The sequence below is a fragment of the Geospiza fortis genome, unplaced genomic scaffold (assembly GCF_000277835.1).
Source record: "Geospiza fortis unplaced genomic scaffold, GeoFor_1.0 scaffold161, whole genome shotgun sequence".
NCBI lineage: Eukaryota > Metazoa > Chordata > Aves > Passeriformes > Thraupidae > Geospiza > Geospiza fortis.
In genome coordinates this window covers 1513336-1528548 of record NW_005054375.1, presented here as the reverse complement: position 1 = coordinate 1528548, position 15213 = coordinate 1513336, and the positions used below count along the sequence as shown (strand labels likewise).

General features: G+C 40.9%; 1 protein-coding gene across 1 annotated transcript in view; it reads left to right on the top strand.

The window, feature by feature from the left end:
* The first annotated feature begins 8151 nt into the window (after positions 1-8151).
* The window catches only part of APOO (apolipoprotein O), a 28768-nt gene continuing 21706 nt past the window's right edge, over positions 8152-15213 (top strand). The window contains exons 1-3 of the mRNA XM_005424891.3: positions 8152-8192; positions 12038-12145; positions 14397-14516. Coding sequence (XP_005424948.1) covers positions 8184-8192; positions 12038-12145; positions 14397-14516 — 237 coding nt within the window. The 5' untranslated portion in view covers positions 8152-8183. The remainder of the gene's footprint in view (positions 8193-12037; positions 12146-14396; positions 14517-15213) is intronic.

Here is a 15213-nt window from a genome sequence, read left to right as displayed (position 1 = left end):
TTTGGCAATACCTTCTTTCTAAGATGTCACAATGCCTGACTTTACTTGTTAGCACCTCTGTAGTTCATCAGGCATCTCCAACAAAGTTCCCATTATTTCACTAAGAGCTCTCACATTTTGACTGGTTCATACCAAATTCTTCATTTTGTTTTTTTAATATGTGACCTTAATTTTGACGGTAGGTAGTAATCTGTGTTCATTTGTTTTGTATGGTATGAAATTAATGTTATTTTGGCAAAGGGCTTATTTGGTGAATGCTTTCTATAGTCTTTGCTATAAGTTATTCTTGTTGACGTGAAATTCTTCATTTCAACAGCTGTTCCCTCTTTTTTATAGGTTGGGGTTTTGGGGTTCTGCTTTTTGTGTTTGGGGTTTTTTGTTTATTTGTTTCTTTTTTTGAATCCATTACCTTTATAATACAGAAAGGTAGAGTGTTGCTTTGGGTGTTGCAGAGATTCTGTATCAGTTCTGTACCTTTTGAGTCCACAGTACTCTTGTGGATACGTGATCCCCTACCCACCTCTAGCCTGTCAAAACTTCCTGATGGTTCAGTGTTGTCCTTTAACTGAAGGACCACCTGGACCAAGGCAACTTCCTTGGCATGTGCAAAACCTTCATTCAAGGAAGAGGGTAGGGAATATGTGTAAAGGCAGCTTCAATTTCTTGTTTTCATGAACACTTTCCACTTCTACATTCAGTTCTGTAGTTGTGCTGGCAGGTGCTGTGGGCAATGTTTACAGGTAAAAATAAACCTCATCATGATGTCTGGTTAAGCCTGCAGTGACTGGTCAGTCATCTACCCATTGGAATGAATGCCAGCATTAACACCATATGCTGAGCACTAAGCATTCTAGATTGATGGTATATGGTATGTATAGGAACTAAAAAAATACTCTTTGGTGTGTGTCTGATGTCTTCAAATGTCTCCTGGTGGTGCCACCCTTGGTAGCATTTCTCCTGTATTACAAATAAATATTGTTCAATAAGTGGTGCTGAATAAAATATCTGTTTTCTAATGAGGTAGAAGGCTTTAATGGTTAACCCTTTTATTGCACTATTTAATTTTACCAGACAGCTGTGTCTGTCTTTGGCTTAAACTGGCAGCCTCCTTACCCACAGCCTTTTCCACATGTTCTCAGCCATGTTCTAAACATAGTTTGGACTTTGTTTGGACTTTGTCATGTGCTTCATCTCACAAGTTTGAGTTACACCATGTAATTATTTTTTTCTGTATGAGAATCTTTTCTTTCCTGTGGAGAATTGTGCATGGTATGGGTCTGTTTATATGTACTTGAGTGCTGTTGATGAAACTTTCTCACTTTACCATCCTTTCTTTATCAAAGGAATTACATCATGCCAACAGAAACCAAGTATTTCCTCTGTGTTCAAGTTCTGTCACTTCAGGGTAAGAATTCTAACGTGGTCAGTGGGTTCCTCTTGTGTTTACCTTCCCTGATTGCCCAAGTCATACAAAATGCATGGGATTGTGCTTCTGGTGTCGATGGAAGGCATGCCTTTAGTGCTTCCCCTATGTTGTATAGAGATGACCTTTATTTTCACTCCTGCAAAGCAAGGAGTTGCTCTGCTATCATTCTCCACCTCTCAGAAAGCCCTCCTGGCAAATTTATGCCCAGGAAGAGTCCAAGTTCTTTAGCTGTCCTTGGTCAGCTGAGGATGTTCCATAGGATTTGCCTTGTGCCACACATGCTCTCACTTCTTCCTCTGGCTCTTACAGGTAGTTCTGCAAGGATTTTTTCATCTAACACAGGTGGCAACTTGATACCAAGAACTCAATTTTAACTTACTATAATGAAATCCAAAATACCAAAGTTTCAGAAGAAGATGCTTCAGAGGGCAAAAGCTTTTTTAAAAATCTATGTTTCTTCTCCTGTGAATTTGGATTAATTTAATTGCAATCAGGAAGTTACTGTCAAGTAATAACTTTTTCTAATCATTCTCCTGACAGATTATCCAAAGCACTGCAAAGCATTATGTAGTCAGAAGGGAAAAAAAGGTGATGATAATTAACTGAACTGTAGCTTTTAGTTGAATGACTTTTCATGGTCTTAAAGTTGGGAACTGATCCAATTAACAACCTTCTTGGAAGTGTTTTAGCTCTTTTCTGAAGGAGGTGGATTTTGGCTTAGTGCTGCTCTCTGAAAACAAGGGGAATGAGATTGACCTCTATGCAAGTTAAATAAACTAAATGCCTTAGCCAAGGAATTCTCAGTACAAAATTGTTAACACCCAAATAATAACCAACTGTACTCTGCAGAACTTATGCTCCTTAAAAAGTGATCAGAGTTTCTCAATGTTAGTTTTGTCCTAGCTTTGCTGTGCAGAGATTTTTATTTTTCCCATGGTAAAAATCAATTACAAGAATGTATTTTTTGCTAAACTTGTTAAACCGGAGTAGAAAACCACAGAGAGATCTGCAGCCTTGTTCAAAGCAGGGCAGAACACATTAAAGTGGCTGGATGGGTTAGCAATTTTCCAGTACTTTAACTTTTAATGATTCATGCATCTGCTGCAGATGGAAATAATCCAATATCCTCCAGAGATAATGCCTGGAACCAGACATACAATTTACCTGTTTCATATTCCCATTTTCTGTAACAATGGATTGATCCCTCAGGCTTTTCAGTTCATGAAATTGCCACTCTTGATGTTCAGCGAAGTTGCTCCTATTTGTAACACCCAGTTTCTGGGCCTGTGTGGTACCCTGCATTGCTACATGCAGAGAGCAGGGAGAACCTATTTGATCACACTTGAGAAATGTGATATTTTTCTCATCTATACAAGAGCCAAAGCAGGCTAAGGCATTGTTTTTTTGGTGTGCCAGCATCATATTGTACTAATTTATGAGTCTGAGGAGGCAGTTTCAAATGCTGTACTGGATAGAAGCAGTTAAAGTGAAGACTCTGTCAGGCTGTGCCCCCTCCGTTCCTGCACCATGAGCTGCAATCATGCCAACCATGGCCCTTCTCCAGAGGGAGTGGGGGGTCGGCATCAATGGTGTCACATGAGGAGAAGTAGGGGATAAAGTGTGTTAAACAGATAAGGGATCATTAGGGGAAACCACTAAAATGACTGCTTTCATTAGTGATTGTGAGAAACCTGTCCTGGAGTTTCCTAAATGCACTTCAGCACTAAGCTTGTGTAAGGTTGGTGTTGCTCCCCTGTGGCAAAAGCTCCTAGAAAGGAAGCAATAGTGGGAGCTACCAGATATGATGGGGTTTGATGGATGTGAGGCAAAGGAATGCAGAGGTGCAAACCCAGCCTAAACAAATGCCTTGGTACCACAGAGCAAGGAACTGCAGAAGGACTTCCTGACTAAGGAGTGGTCTGCACAGAAATCAGATTATGTCCCAAAAAGTGCATTTTACTTCCAGAAGAAATGTGTACCTTTAATAGAAAATTATTTGGTAGACCTAGAAACTCTTTTAGGTAAATAATGTACTACATTTATGCATGCATATTTGTGAATATATGTAAATCAGTACATTTACAGGCAAATTAGGTAAAGCTATTCACATCACCTTGCTAAGAAATTAGGGATTACTGTGAAAATAATTTTTAAGGTAAAAAAAGTTCATGCACAAAATATATACAGACTGGCAACAGATGCAGGACCTTTCATCTTCTAGCCTCAGTTGATTTTCAGAATGTATCCTGTTCAGCTGAAATCTGAGGTGCATTTGAATTTTGAAATGAGTTGGATTTTGTTGTGATGAGTATTTAATGGCATCAAAAAGCTGTTTGTATTTTCACTGCTACTGGTAGTCTGTTACCTGTGCTTGACTAGGCAATCCACACATCTCTGTTGGTGGTATCAACAACCTGTTGATAGAATGACAGAAGAATTATTCATTGTAGCTGAAAAATGTGGAACCAGAGCTACTGGTAGCTGCTGCAAGAAGCCAAGGATTTGAATTAGGGAAGGAACATTTGGGTTTTTAACCATGGTATATCAAAAGTGAAATAGATGCAGTTGGGTTATACTGGGGGTTTTTGCATTATGTATGTCTCTCTTCTACCTGCCTCTTGTCTTATTTTATAGAATCTTTATTTGGAAAGCACAGAGTGTATTTTGGATGCTGTCAAAATGTGACAAAGCCGGTGAGAAAACAGGTGCTGAAATTCGTCCTGGTTTACCTCAGATGTGAATGCAGTAAAGGCTTTGCTGCAATTAAAGGTAGGTCAGTGGGAACGCACAAATAGCTCTGCAATGGCATCTGTTCTCAACAGTCGATTTGCTTTCTGAATGTGTGAATTCAGACCTGTAGCTGCCAATAAAGTGCCATTGACAAACGTCAAAAACCGATGCACCTTAGCTGTGAAAAGAAAAAGCACGGGGTAAGTTTCACTCTAAATAAGACGGTATCATTAAATACAAAAGCATGTTCAATTTCGGTTTGGTTTTGTTTTTATTTCGGGAGTGAATGAGGTAGAAAGGATGAAGGGGTGTTCTTACAGACATGCAAACTACTCCCCCTTCACAAAGGCATTGTGAAAAGTGTCATCATGCACCCAATAAAAGCCAGTTCAGTCAGCTGCCTAACAAATATGTGCTAAAAGTGACAGGAACCTGAGGAATTGATCATGGCTTTGCAGACCTGCCCAGCAAAGCTGTGTGCCTGCCATGGCCCTCCCCCTGGGCCTTGTGTGGGCATTTCCAGCACCAGGCTCACAGCAGTGAGTGAAGCTGCTTAACAGCTGAAACTAAATTTACTGGAGCCCTTGTGGTTGTGTATTTCCTATTAACTACATGCTTTCAATGACCTTGAAGAGAGACCTGCCAAACAGCATTCTTTCCACTTAGAGCACAAACAAAAAGCTCTAAGAGGGGGAATAGCAGTTTATTTTGTAAAGACATCAAAACCCAATTCTGAACAGGCTGGCAAAACTGTAGTGACAAGTCGTGGTATTTTTTAAAATAATTTGTTTTAATGAGAAAAAGTGCATGGAAAAACATGGTAGGTTGTTTGTTTTTTTAATATACAAGAAGATTTATCATGAAGTAGAACATCAAAATAAACCAGCCTTCCAGAATTACAATGTTTTCAGTATTCAGTGTGAGTAGGTAACTTCATTGGTATTTGATGGACAGATGTTACACACTCATATTTTAACATTAAAGTGCAACAAATCAATTTTTTCCCTACAATTATACATCTACGGCAAAGAACTGTAAGTGTATTAGTAGTAAAAGACTGATCTTATTTTCCTGACCAAAAAATAAACTGTAAACAAGCAATCTAATACAACATTATGAAAGCTCAGACCATAATGCCTAAGGCATTGGATTAGAGATCAAGTTCCTTAAATTGTACTTCTGCCTGTGATTACATAGTTTATGAACTGTGGTGACATTTTCAAGCATCTCTGAGCTGCAGTTTTCTGAGGGAAATGTGTCTTTCACAAGTGTTTAGAAAAACCAATTTTCTAAAAATACTGGCATGCAAAATCAAACTGAAATTTGCTAGAGGTCCTTACATTAGAAACAGCCAGGAGTCAATCATGCCAGACCTCTTAATTCTGTGGCCTCAGCAGCAGAAACTTCAGTTCCTTTTTAAGCCTATCTGACAGTGTTTTGGACTGTGCATAATCCATTATGGCATACATTATCCATGTCCCAGGGAAATTTGGTAGGGACAACCTCCTCCAGTATAAGAGAACAATACTCCTACATGAAAGCAAATATATTTGTATTGTTCTCTACAAAGGTTTTCCCATTTATTTGAGTCAGTCTTATCAGTAGTTTTAAAGATTAATATCCACATTAATGAAAAAAGTGCACTGAAGATGCCTGAGCTAATAAAATTATTTGGATTAAATTTTTTTTGAAGCAACCATCTGTTCTTCAGATATTTATATATGTTACATAATTGTGTTAATAAGTGCTGTATAGCCACTACATATAAATTGACGACAAAAATATATATTTGTACCATTTACACCATTTTATGTCCATGAAGAATTGGAATTTTCTTTACTGTTCATGTACCAAACTTTAAAAGACAGTATATTTGAAATATTCTTATGTCTGCCCCCTGCAAAAATTGAGGAACAGTTGCTCCTACCCATGGCATGAGACTTAGCTTTGGTTGAGAACTAACCAGGGCAGGTGCCATTATTCACCTTGAGTGATTCACATCACTCCTCTTGTGGGCTCACCTGTAATTTTGAGCTTTGAACATTTTCTTCCTCAAACTCCTTGAGAATTATTGTTAAACTGCATCAAAAAATGTGCTTTGCAAACTACACCATCCTTCCACATCCTGACAAAACCTCCACAAAATGCTGCAAAATCAGTTTCCATATACATTTGCCTCACTCTGGCTGGTTATATTCTGTAAATGTAACTGATTGTGCAAAGCATGGTGCAATGGAGAAAGAGGGCAATTAGTGTTCCTCACTGGTTGGTCATTTAGGTACCGTTTAGGTTTAACTTTTCCATGCTAAAATCTCTATAACCAAATCCATAATAAAATACCAGTGTTGTCTGTGCTACTGGAGCTCATCTTGTACCGTTTGTTAGTGGTATTTCTGCTGTCCCATTAATTTGCCTGTTAAGGAGCATTGCCCAGTTCTGCAATGCAGTGGTTAAACTTCTTCCTGCTATAGCTGCTTCTGTTAGATCTGTAAAGAATCTGCAGTAAAGAAATGTAGGAATTTTAAGAGGGAACAACAAAAATTATCATCACAAAGAAAATCGTGCAAGGGTGCCTACCTTGTCTGTCTTTCCACAGTACTGTTCCTGATGAAGTGTTTGCTACTATATTCTTCAGGTGATTCACCTTTTGCATTAAAATTCTAACAACGTTTTCTAGGACTAACACGGTGCTATTCATATTCTAAAATCAATATTAGCTTTTTTTCAAGAAACTATGTTTCTTGAACATCTCCAGGGATGGTGACTCCACCACCTCCCTGGGCAGCCTGTTCCAAGTCATTTTCTGACAGAAATTTAGCACTCTTCATTTCTGATATTCATCTCCCACTGAGTTACAAGTCAGTCACTGTGGGATGTACACAAGACCCTCCCTTGGTGCAGTTGTGAGCAGAAAAAACTTGCACCTGTCCAACTCACTGAAGTGAGCTGGGAGATGCCCCAGGGGATGCAGAGATGAGAAGTATAAAAATACTGAGAAAAGAGTGCTTGATTTTTAATTTTTTTTTAATAGGAGATATGCACAGAACCCTATCCATACACTAGCCCCATTGTGCTGCTTTTGGCTGGGGTAGTTAATTCTCTTCACAGTGGCTGGTGTAGGGCTGTGTATTTGATTAGTGCTGAACACAGGGTTGATAATACAGAGATGTTTTTGTTATTGCTGAGCAGGGCTTACATGGTGCCAAGGCTTTTTCTGCTTTTCCTACAGCCACACTGGTGAGGGGCCGGGAGTGCAAGGGAGGAGATGCATCTGGGACAGGTAACCCCAAGTGATGAAAGGGATATTCTGTTTTCAACATACGAGTAACAAAACCATCTCTGTATTATCAGCCCTATGTTCAGCACTAATCCAGTACACAGCTGCTGTGGAGAGAATTAACTCTACCCCAAGCAGAACCAGCACAGCCATCCACGTTATTCCAGCAGAGACAGAGGAGCAGTGAGTGGAGCTGCCGGAGGGCCTGGGGCAGGGATAGTGTGAGGGGCAGCTGTGGGAGCTGCGGTGTCCGGCCGGGTGGAAGGGGCTCGGGTGCCTCCATCGCCCTCTCCGGCTCCCTGGCTGGGGCTCGGTCTCTTCTGCCAGGCAGCCTGCGACAGGAGGAGAGGACACCGCTGTGCCAGGGAAGGGTTGGGTGGGACATCAGGAAGAACTTCTTCACGCAAAGGGTGAGTAGGCATGGGAATGGACGGCTGGTGGAGTCACCGTCCCTGGGGGTTTAAGGAAAGGCAGTATGTGGCACTCAGTGCTATGGTCTGGCTGACAGGGTGGTGTTCGGTAACAGGTTGGATTCGATGCCCTCAGAGGTCTTTTCCAACCTAACTGATTCCGTGATCCTGTGATCTCTGAGCGGCCGAACCTTCTTTATAAAGGCTGCAGGGTAACTCAAGGAGCCATGCCGCGGGACTGAGGGCTACTGTGTACGCGCTTTCGGCACCCCGGCACCACGCCGCGTGACGTCACGCCGCGGTGACTCCATCTGCCCGTCGCCGCGCGCCCGGCGCCGCCATGTTCAAGGTGAGGAAGGGTCCCCGCGCTGGGTCGGGCCGGGCCCGCAGCGCTCGGGGCTCCCCGCGCCGCTCTGCCTCTGTGCGCTCCGCAGGCTCCCGGCGCCGCGCTCCTTGCAGCTGCTTTACCGCTCCTTTTAGCGCTTCGGAACCGCGTGCCCTCCGTGTTGCATGAACAGAGGCACAGTCCTGACTTAGAATCGCTTCTGGGGTGCACCCAGAGTGCGGATCGGTGCGTGCAGATCGCATTCCTTCTCTGCAGTGGCTTCTTATTTTGAAATTGCTTCCAGCAGCGTGCAGCTGTGGTACTGCAGAGTTTGGGTTCGTGTAATTGTCGCTTCAAAGTGTCAGTTGGATCTTGAAAAGTCTCCCTTTTAGTGCGTGGAGGTTGTCTGTGGAACCTGCGGAAAGCACGGTGCGGCTCTCGCTGTCTCAGAGGTCTTTGCCTCTGATTAGAGCAGCCCAGATCCGGCTAAAAGCGAGCTCTGTGCCAGTCAGATCGCTGTTACGGCTGCTTGCTTAAAAAACCCAAACCAAAACACCAAAACCTGGTGATGCTCGATTCCTGGTATTCATTTTCCTTGGTACCATTTTCCGAGATAATATCTGATAATATCTCTAGATACCGATATACTGAGTATACGAAATACTAATATACAATTGAAACACAAGAAGTTCCAGCTCAACATGAGGAAGAACTTCTTTACGTTGAGGGTGGCAGAGCCCTGGAACAGCTGCCCAGGTCATGGAGTGTCTCTGGGGGGACCCAAAGCCCACCCACCTGGACATGTTCCTGTGTCACTGCTCCAGGTGACCCTGCCTTGGCAGGGGGTTGTACTGGATGAGCTGCAGAGGTCCCTTCCAGCCCTGACAATTCTGTGAGTCTGAAATACTGATGTGCTGAGCCCTTGAGCCCTTGCTCTGCTTTTGTCACGAATTCCTTGTTCTTTTTGTGCTTTAATGTTGGAATTCTGTGCTCGGAATCATTGAGAATTCCATAATTGTCATTAGAGGGTTTATCTGTGGGCCTGTGCATTTGGGCAGTATGTATATTAGTATATTAGTACCTTCATACAGCCAGTGAGGATTTAGGTGCTTCAGGCCAACCTGATGTGCTTCCAAGAGCCAAAGGGAAGGTGGCATTTTGTCCAGGATATTTGTGCTTCAGGGACAGGAGTGTTCAAGAGTTTGGATTTTGGTTTTACGTTTTTATTGTTCAGGTCCAGAAATAGGAGGAAGAATTGAAAAATATGAGAAAAATGAAGTGTTTTCATACTTCAGGACCAGTATCGGCCTTCTCAAAAGTAGGCTCAAGCTTTTCCTATCTGGTGTCTAAAGATAAAGTTGAATTCTTAGCTAGAGAGGAGTAAATGTATCTTTTTTGCTTAAAATAACTGCAGAGCATTGCCAATAGAAAAGAATGTTGGCTCTGCTTTTCTGATACTGAGTGGCTGTAGGACTGGCAGGCTGAAGGCACAGCTCAATCAGTCAAAATGTTTTACTAAAGCTATTGGTTTAGTAATATGTGGTTAGTATGGAATTCAAAAATGAGATCCTAAAGGGAGTTTTGGAAACAAAAAGTGCAGCATTTGATCTTTCATACTCCCAAATACTTCTGTATATGCAAATATGCAGTATTTCAGGAGCAGTTCTGTCTGTCCCATAAGGCAGCTGATGTAGGAGACCATTGCAGTATGACTTGAACAGCACATTTAAGAAGAGATTCAACTTGCACTTTCAGAGGTTAGTTTCATTTTGTTAAAAATTAAAACCAATGGAAAATGTCTGCATTTCAGTATCTTGGTAATATAAACATTTCAGTCTGAGTAGTTCTGTGATCACTGATACTGTTTTGTGAAACCCAGATGCTTCCAGCCTTGTGCTCTGCTGTTCATGTCTTTATATAAAAATCTCAAATATCTAAAACATTTGGTTTTACTGTTTCTACTGGTGACACTTAGCACCATTTACACTGTTTGAAAACATATTTCTGGAAGAAAATGCATTTAGATTTTTGCCTTTTCAGTGACAGAACAGTTTTGCAGTGAAAAAAGGAAAGATTGAGGAAATAAACTCTACAGCTATTAATGGTTAGTAGCGTTTGTTTTTGTCCTGGCTAATGGAAGTATGAGAAAAGTGTTTAAGCAAACACTATCAAACATTATCCTTGTCTTTCCTTGGCTGTGAAACAGCTGATCCAATCATTGTGGTGTTTCATTTATACTGATTTAGTAACGAGTCCATAAATTCAGACCAGGAAAAACTTCCATTTTAAGCAAGTTTTTCCATACCTTTTGACCCATCAGATTCTATATGTCTTCCAGAAGAGAATCCTGTGACCTAGTTCTTGTGTGCTGCTTCTCTACCCTTAAACCGACATTTTCAGGAAGTTTCACAACTGTATAGTCCAATTTTTAGTTTGAGGAGTCTGTTGGTTACATTTAATAAACATTCCACCTGCAAGGCAGTTGAAGAAATTTAAGCTGCAAATGCTTGACTGCCTACAATAAGCTGCTGTGGTGTGGATAATTTTAAAGCTGTTTTCTAACAGTTCTGCAACAGCCAGAGCAATTGTGCCGTGGCTGGGCCAGTTGCCACCATCACAGCATGGAGGAGGGATGGTGTGACCATGGCTTCAGTGCCACAAGCAGCTAGGTCAATGCCACAGACCCTGCTATTAGTGGAAGGGAAGAGGCCTTGCTGCCTTCTCCTTTTTCACCCCCTGTCCCCACAGCTCCTGTGCTGCTTGTCAGGCTGTTTCATGGAAGGGCTCCGTTTGCTGACCCGCACAAAGCTCTCCCTTCTCTTGCAGGATTAATCTTTTGCCAAATTGGCCAGGTGAATTGCCTCACGGTGGGAGCCTCCAGCCACCAAAGCTAGGGCAAGGTGAGCAGCAGGACTTCTGGGAAGCAGTGCTGGAGAGGAGCCAGACGCCTCCAGTTCGGTGTTAGATCCGCTCGAGCTGTAACCTGATCCAGCACAACACAGGCTGCTGTAACTCTGCACATTTCCCTGAGCAGTAGCAGGAGTACAAGACATTGAAAGCTTTCCCATTTCATCTGATGTTTCTGCAGTTTTACTTTGCTGTTAACAAAGATGTGCATTTGCTGGAAAATGCTCTCTGGGCATCTTGATTTACTCTGCAGCTAATATTTTTTTTCTTCTGTTTTTTTAAGTTGAAGCAGACTTTCCCATTAAGAAATTCAGTTTAGCATAGGTCCTGAATATTGGAAGAACTATATCCACCTTACTCATGGTGGTTGTGTAGTGTGATTAAAGTATTCAAGAAACAGTCAAGTAATTCACGTTTCTTACAGAAAGTAGACACTCCTAAAATTCTTAGAAAGTATTTGTTTTGTTCTGGTATTTATAGCTGTAGGTCTCATTGTTTTCCTAAATCTATATGCAGATACTAAGTAGAAGTAAAACACTGAACTTCTTGGTACTACCTATGGAAAAATTGAGGTATTATGGGCATACACAAAGTTGTTTAAAATATGACTATAATCTTGCTATTTAAACTGAGAAAGTTAATACGAAAATTATTTTAAACTAGAGAAAACGAGATCTTTTTTGTGAGATGAAAACTGATGAGATTAGCATTTATTTCTACTGCCTCCTTTAGCCTTAGGCTTTTTTTTTTTTGCCACCTGAGTGATGTAGATGTTACCATATCAGTGCCTGAGAGCATTAGATTATGTACTGCTGACCCTCCTGTCTCCTAATTTCCAAGCATCTATTGAGATCCCTTTTTACCATGTAGAGGGACATAAACATTGTCTGCCTGGATGTGTTCAGACACGTTGCAGTTTTGTTTGCACATAGTGATGTTCTTGTCCTCGCTAATGTTTCCAGGTAATCCGGCTGGGGGCCACCCCTGTCAGCCTGGGCTTGCTCTCTGTCCAGGTTTATGCTGCTTCTTCAGAGAAGACTTCCAAAAAGGAGTTGCTGAAAATTGAGGAGGTAAGTGTAGTTAGAGTCTTAGTGCTCTTCTATCTAAAGAATTCTGGAAACATTGTGTTTTGATGTATGAAAGCATTTAGGTACATCTCGTCACTTTTTTGCTTCTCAGTTTTCCTCAACAGAGATATCTGTATAGTTTTGCTTTTACCTGGACATGGCATTTGATGTTCTTCGCTTGATAGGACCAGGCTTGCTTGTGTGTAAAATATTTTTCCTACATTAAAGCCTGTTAGTCTTCATTCAGAAATTAAATTTTCATGTTTATAGATTTACTTATGGTTATATTTCAAGTCCACAGGAGTCTTTTCTTTGCTTTTTATCGAGATAATACGACTTACTTTTTACTGTAAGTAGTGTTGGTAAATTCTAATAAAAATTCATTTATGTTCTTCACTAAAACAGTGAATCAGAACAGAAATGAACAGAATGTTTTATTTCTAAAAATATTATCTTTTTTTAATATCAAAATTCTTGTCCAGCAATATTTTGAATCCACCATAGTAGCCTGCAGAATTTTACCAGTTTTCCTTTCTTCACAGTATTCGGACCTAAGCAATAACAAATACATTAAGTAGTGGTAATACCTGTTATGTTTTCATTTCTTTAAGATGTTACAAATGTCTTGGTTATAAATAGAGCCTTAAAATACCCAGTCAAACTGTAAACTCAGCAGCATTGTTACACGGGCTTTTAAAAGTCTCCAGCACTAAAAAAATAAAAATAAGTAGTTCATAACTAAATCCAGCTTTATAGGCATGACAGCATGCAGTTGTTTAAAAGTTTTGAGTACTTCAGCCCAACCCTAAGTGTTGTACCATAAGCACTGGAACTAAACCAGGCTGGTGTTGTGCACACTCAGGTGTTGTGGCAGTTCCCTTGTGCAGAGAGAGGAGCTGCAATTGCAGGGGGCTCCTGGGAGCCTCAGCCTGGGCCCAGCCTCTGCTGGCCTGAGTCAACCGTGAGGCAGCAGCCTGGAGCTCGTGTCAGCTGAGTAATGGGCTTGCCATCAGCCCCAGCTCAGCAGAATGTGCAAGCCATGGACTTCTGGCTGCCTTTCTTGCCATTCACAGGCTCTTAGTTTGGATCTCTACTGTGTCAGCTGTCTAGTTTCATAAAATATATGGGAATTTCCTTATTTCTGTCCTCGTGCCAGGCATTGCTGTTAGGTTGTCCAACAGGATCAAAGTTCAGCTTGTGACTGTGATTGCCAGGGATGACCAGGTTTCCTAGGGAAGTGAGGCTGAAAATCCTCATCTTTCAAAGTATTATGGGAAGTCCAGCTGCACAAATTACCAAATTATGTGATAGATTTGTTGTAATTTTGTATTATGTTATGGTTAGCAGCTTTTTTAGTTACGACATAGCTGATCTTGAAAAGAGAGCTAGCTACATTTTAATGCAGCAATACTTGTAATCATCAGTTTATAATAAACTACTAAATGGAGTATAAATATGGTGTGAAATATAAGCTCTTTATACTGAACATCTGTGTAGTATATAAACTGCTAGAAATTTTAATAGGTTTTGTTTTGTTCTGAGCTTTGCTGTTCAACAGTACAAACTCAGGGTTTTTTTAATGGAATACAGTTTCAAATACGCTTAGGTAATTGTAGTACATGTTGTGGTGATTCTAAACCCTAAACAGGGTGATTTAGCATTTATTATGTGAAGGTGCCCATTGCTCATTACAGTTCCTCTTTGCTCAGTGCCAGGGTGCCATTAATCCTGTCAGTTGCTGATGTGGTTATGACCAAAGGTTGGGGTGTTTGACCATTTTCCTGCTCAGTAACAAACAGGCACATGTGTGTTGGATGTTACCTTTGTTAGCAGCTGCTTAGGCTCTTTAATGATGCCTTGTGCATATATAGAAAATGATTGATTGTCATTTCTGGTACATTCAGTATGTTAACTGGGAACCAGAAGTGCTGATTAAGGTGGGAAACATTTTTCACAATTATGTTGTGTGTTCTTATTAAACTAGTTTAATATTAATTTATAACTTGTGACTTGGGTCATATAGCAGCTATGAATGAATTGTATAGCAGTTAGAAGTCATCTTCATCATAATTATGTGCTGTATAATTAAACTTTGCTCATAATGGTTGTCTCAGAGCTGTGTGAATTTTTATTATGCATTGTTTATGTAGTAAGCACAGTGTTAGCTGTTCTCTGCTTAGACTGTTCATGCCCTGAAGACCTACTTACACAATTACACCTTTGTTTTTAACATCTTGTTTGCTAATATTCACAGCTGTCACTGTACTCCTCCCCAGCTCGTGAGACTAAATATGTGGAGAATCCCAAAACGGAATTGGAAGAGGGGGTTTCCCGTTTGCGGCATGTTATGGAGCCATACACAGCCTGGTGTCAGGTACAATGGTTTGTATTGCAGCTGCTGATGCTTCAGGGGTAAAGTTCCAGCTGGGATTGTGGTTTGTTTTTTCTGACTCGGAATTAACAGGTAGCAGCAAAGTAAAAGCTGCTAGCTGTAACAGCATTTTTCAAAAATGTGGCATCACTGAAAGTTTTCTGCATTGCTTAAAATTTTCCACAATTCAGGTAATAATGTTCGCCCCCTTCTCACACAGAACCAGTTGTGTCTTTATACTAATTTGCTGAACTAAACCCTGGGTTTAGGGGTTGTCCTTCCAAAAGAATTAAAATTAAGTAAAGCATAGAATTGTTGTCTAAAGTGAACTTTAGGCTTAAATATACCTAGAGATATCTGGATTTGGCACTGTCAGGAAGATAGGAAAGTGATATTTGCAGTTTCATGCTCAAGGAGGCCTTAAATTATCAAGCAGTGTGTTTTGGAGCAGCAAAGCCAAGTTGTCCTCGCTCCAACTGTGACAAAACACAACTTAGCAAAAATTAAATCAGTATTTGCTGAACTGGAATGTTGAGGGAAGGAATGCAGCTCTCTGGAAGAGAGAAAATCCTAGGCCACCAAGTACTGGTAAACCTAATCCTCGGGCCTTGCCCCAAAACCTTCTCATATCTATTTTGCTAGGTAGTATGTTTAGAGTAAATAGTCATTAAATACAAAAATAGGCTCTGTAGCAGAAAGG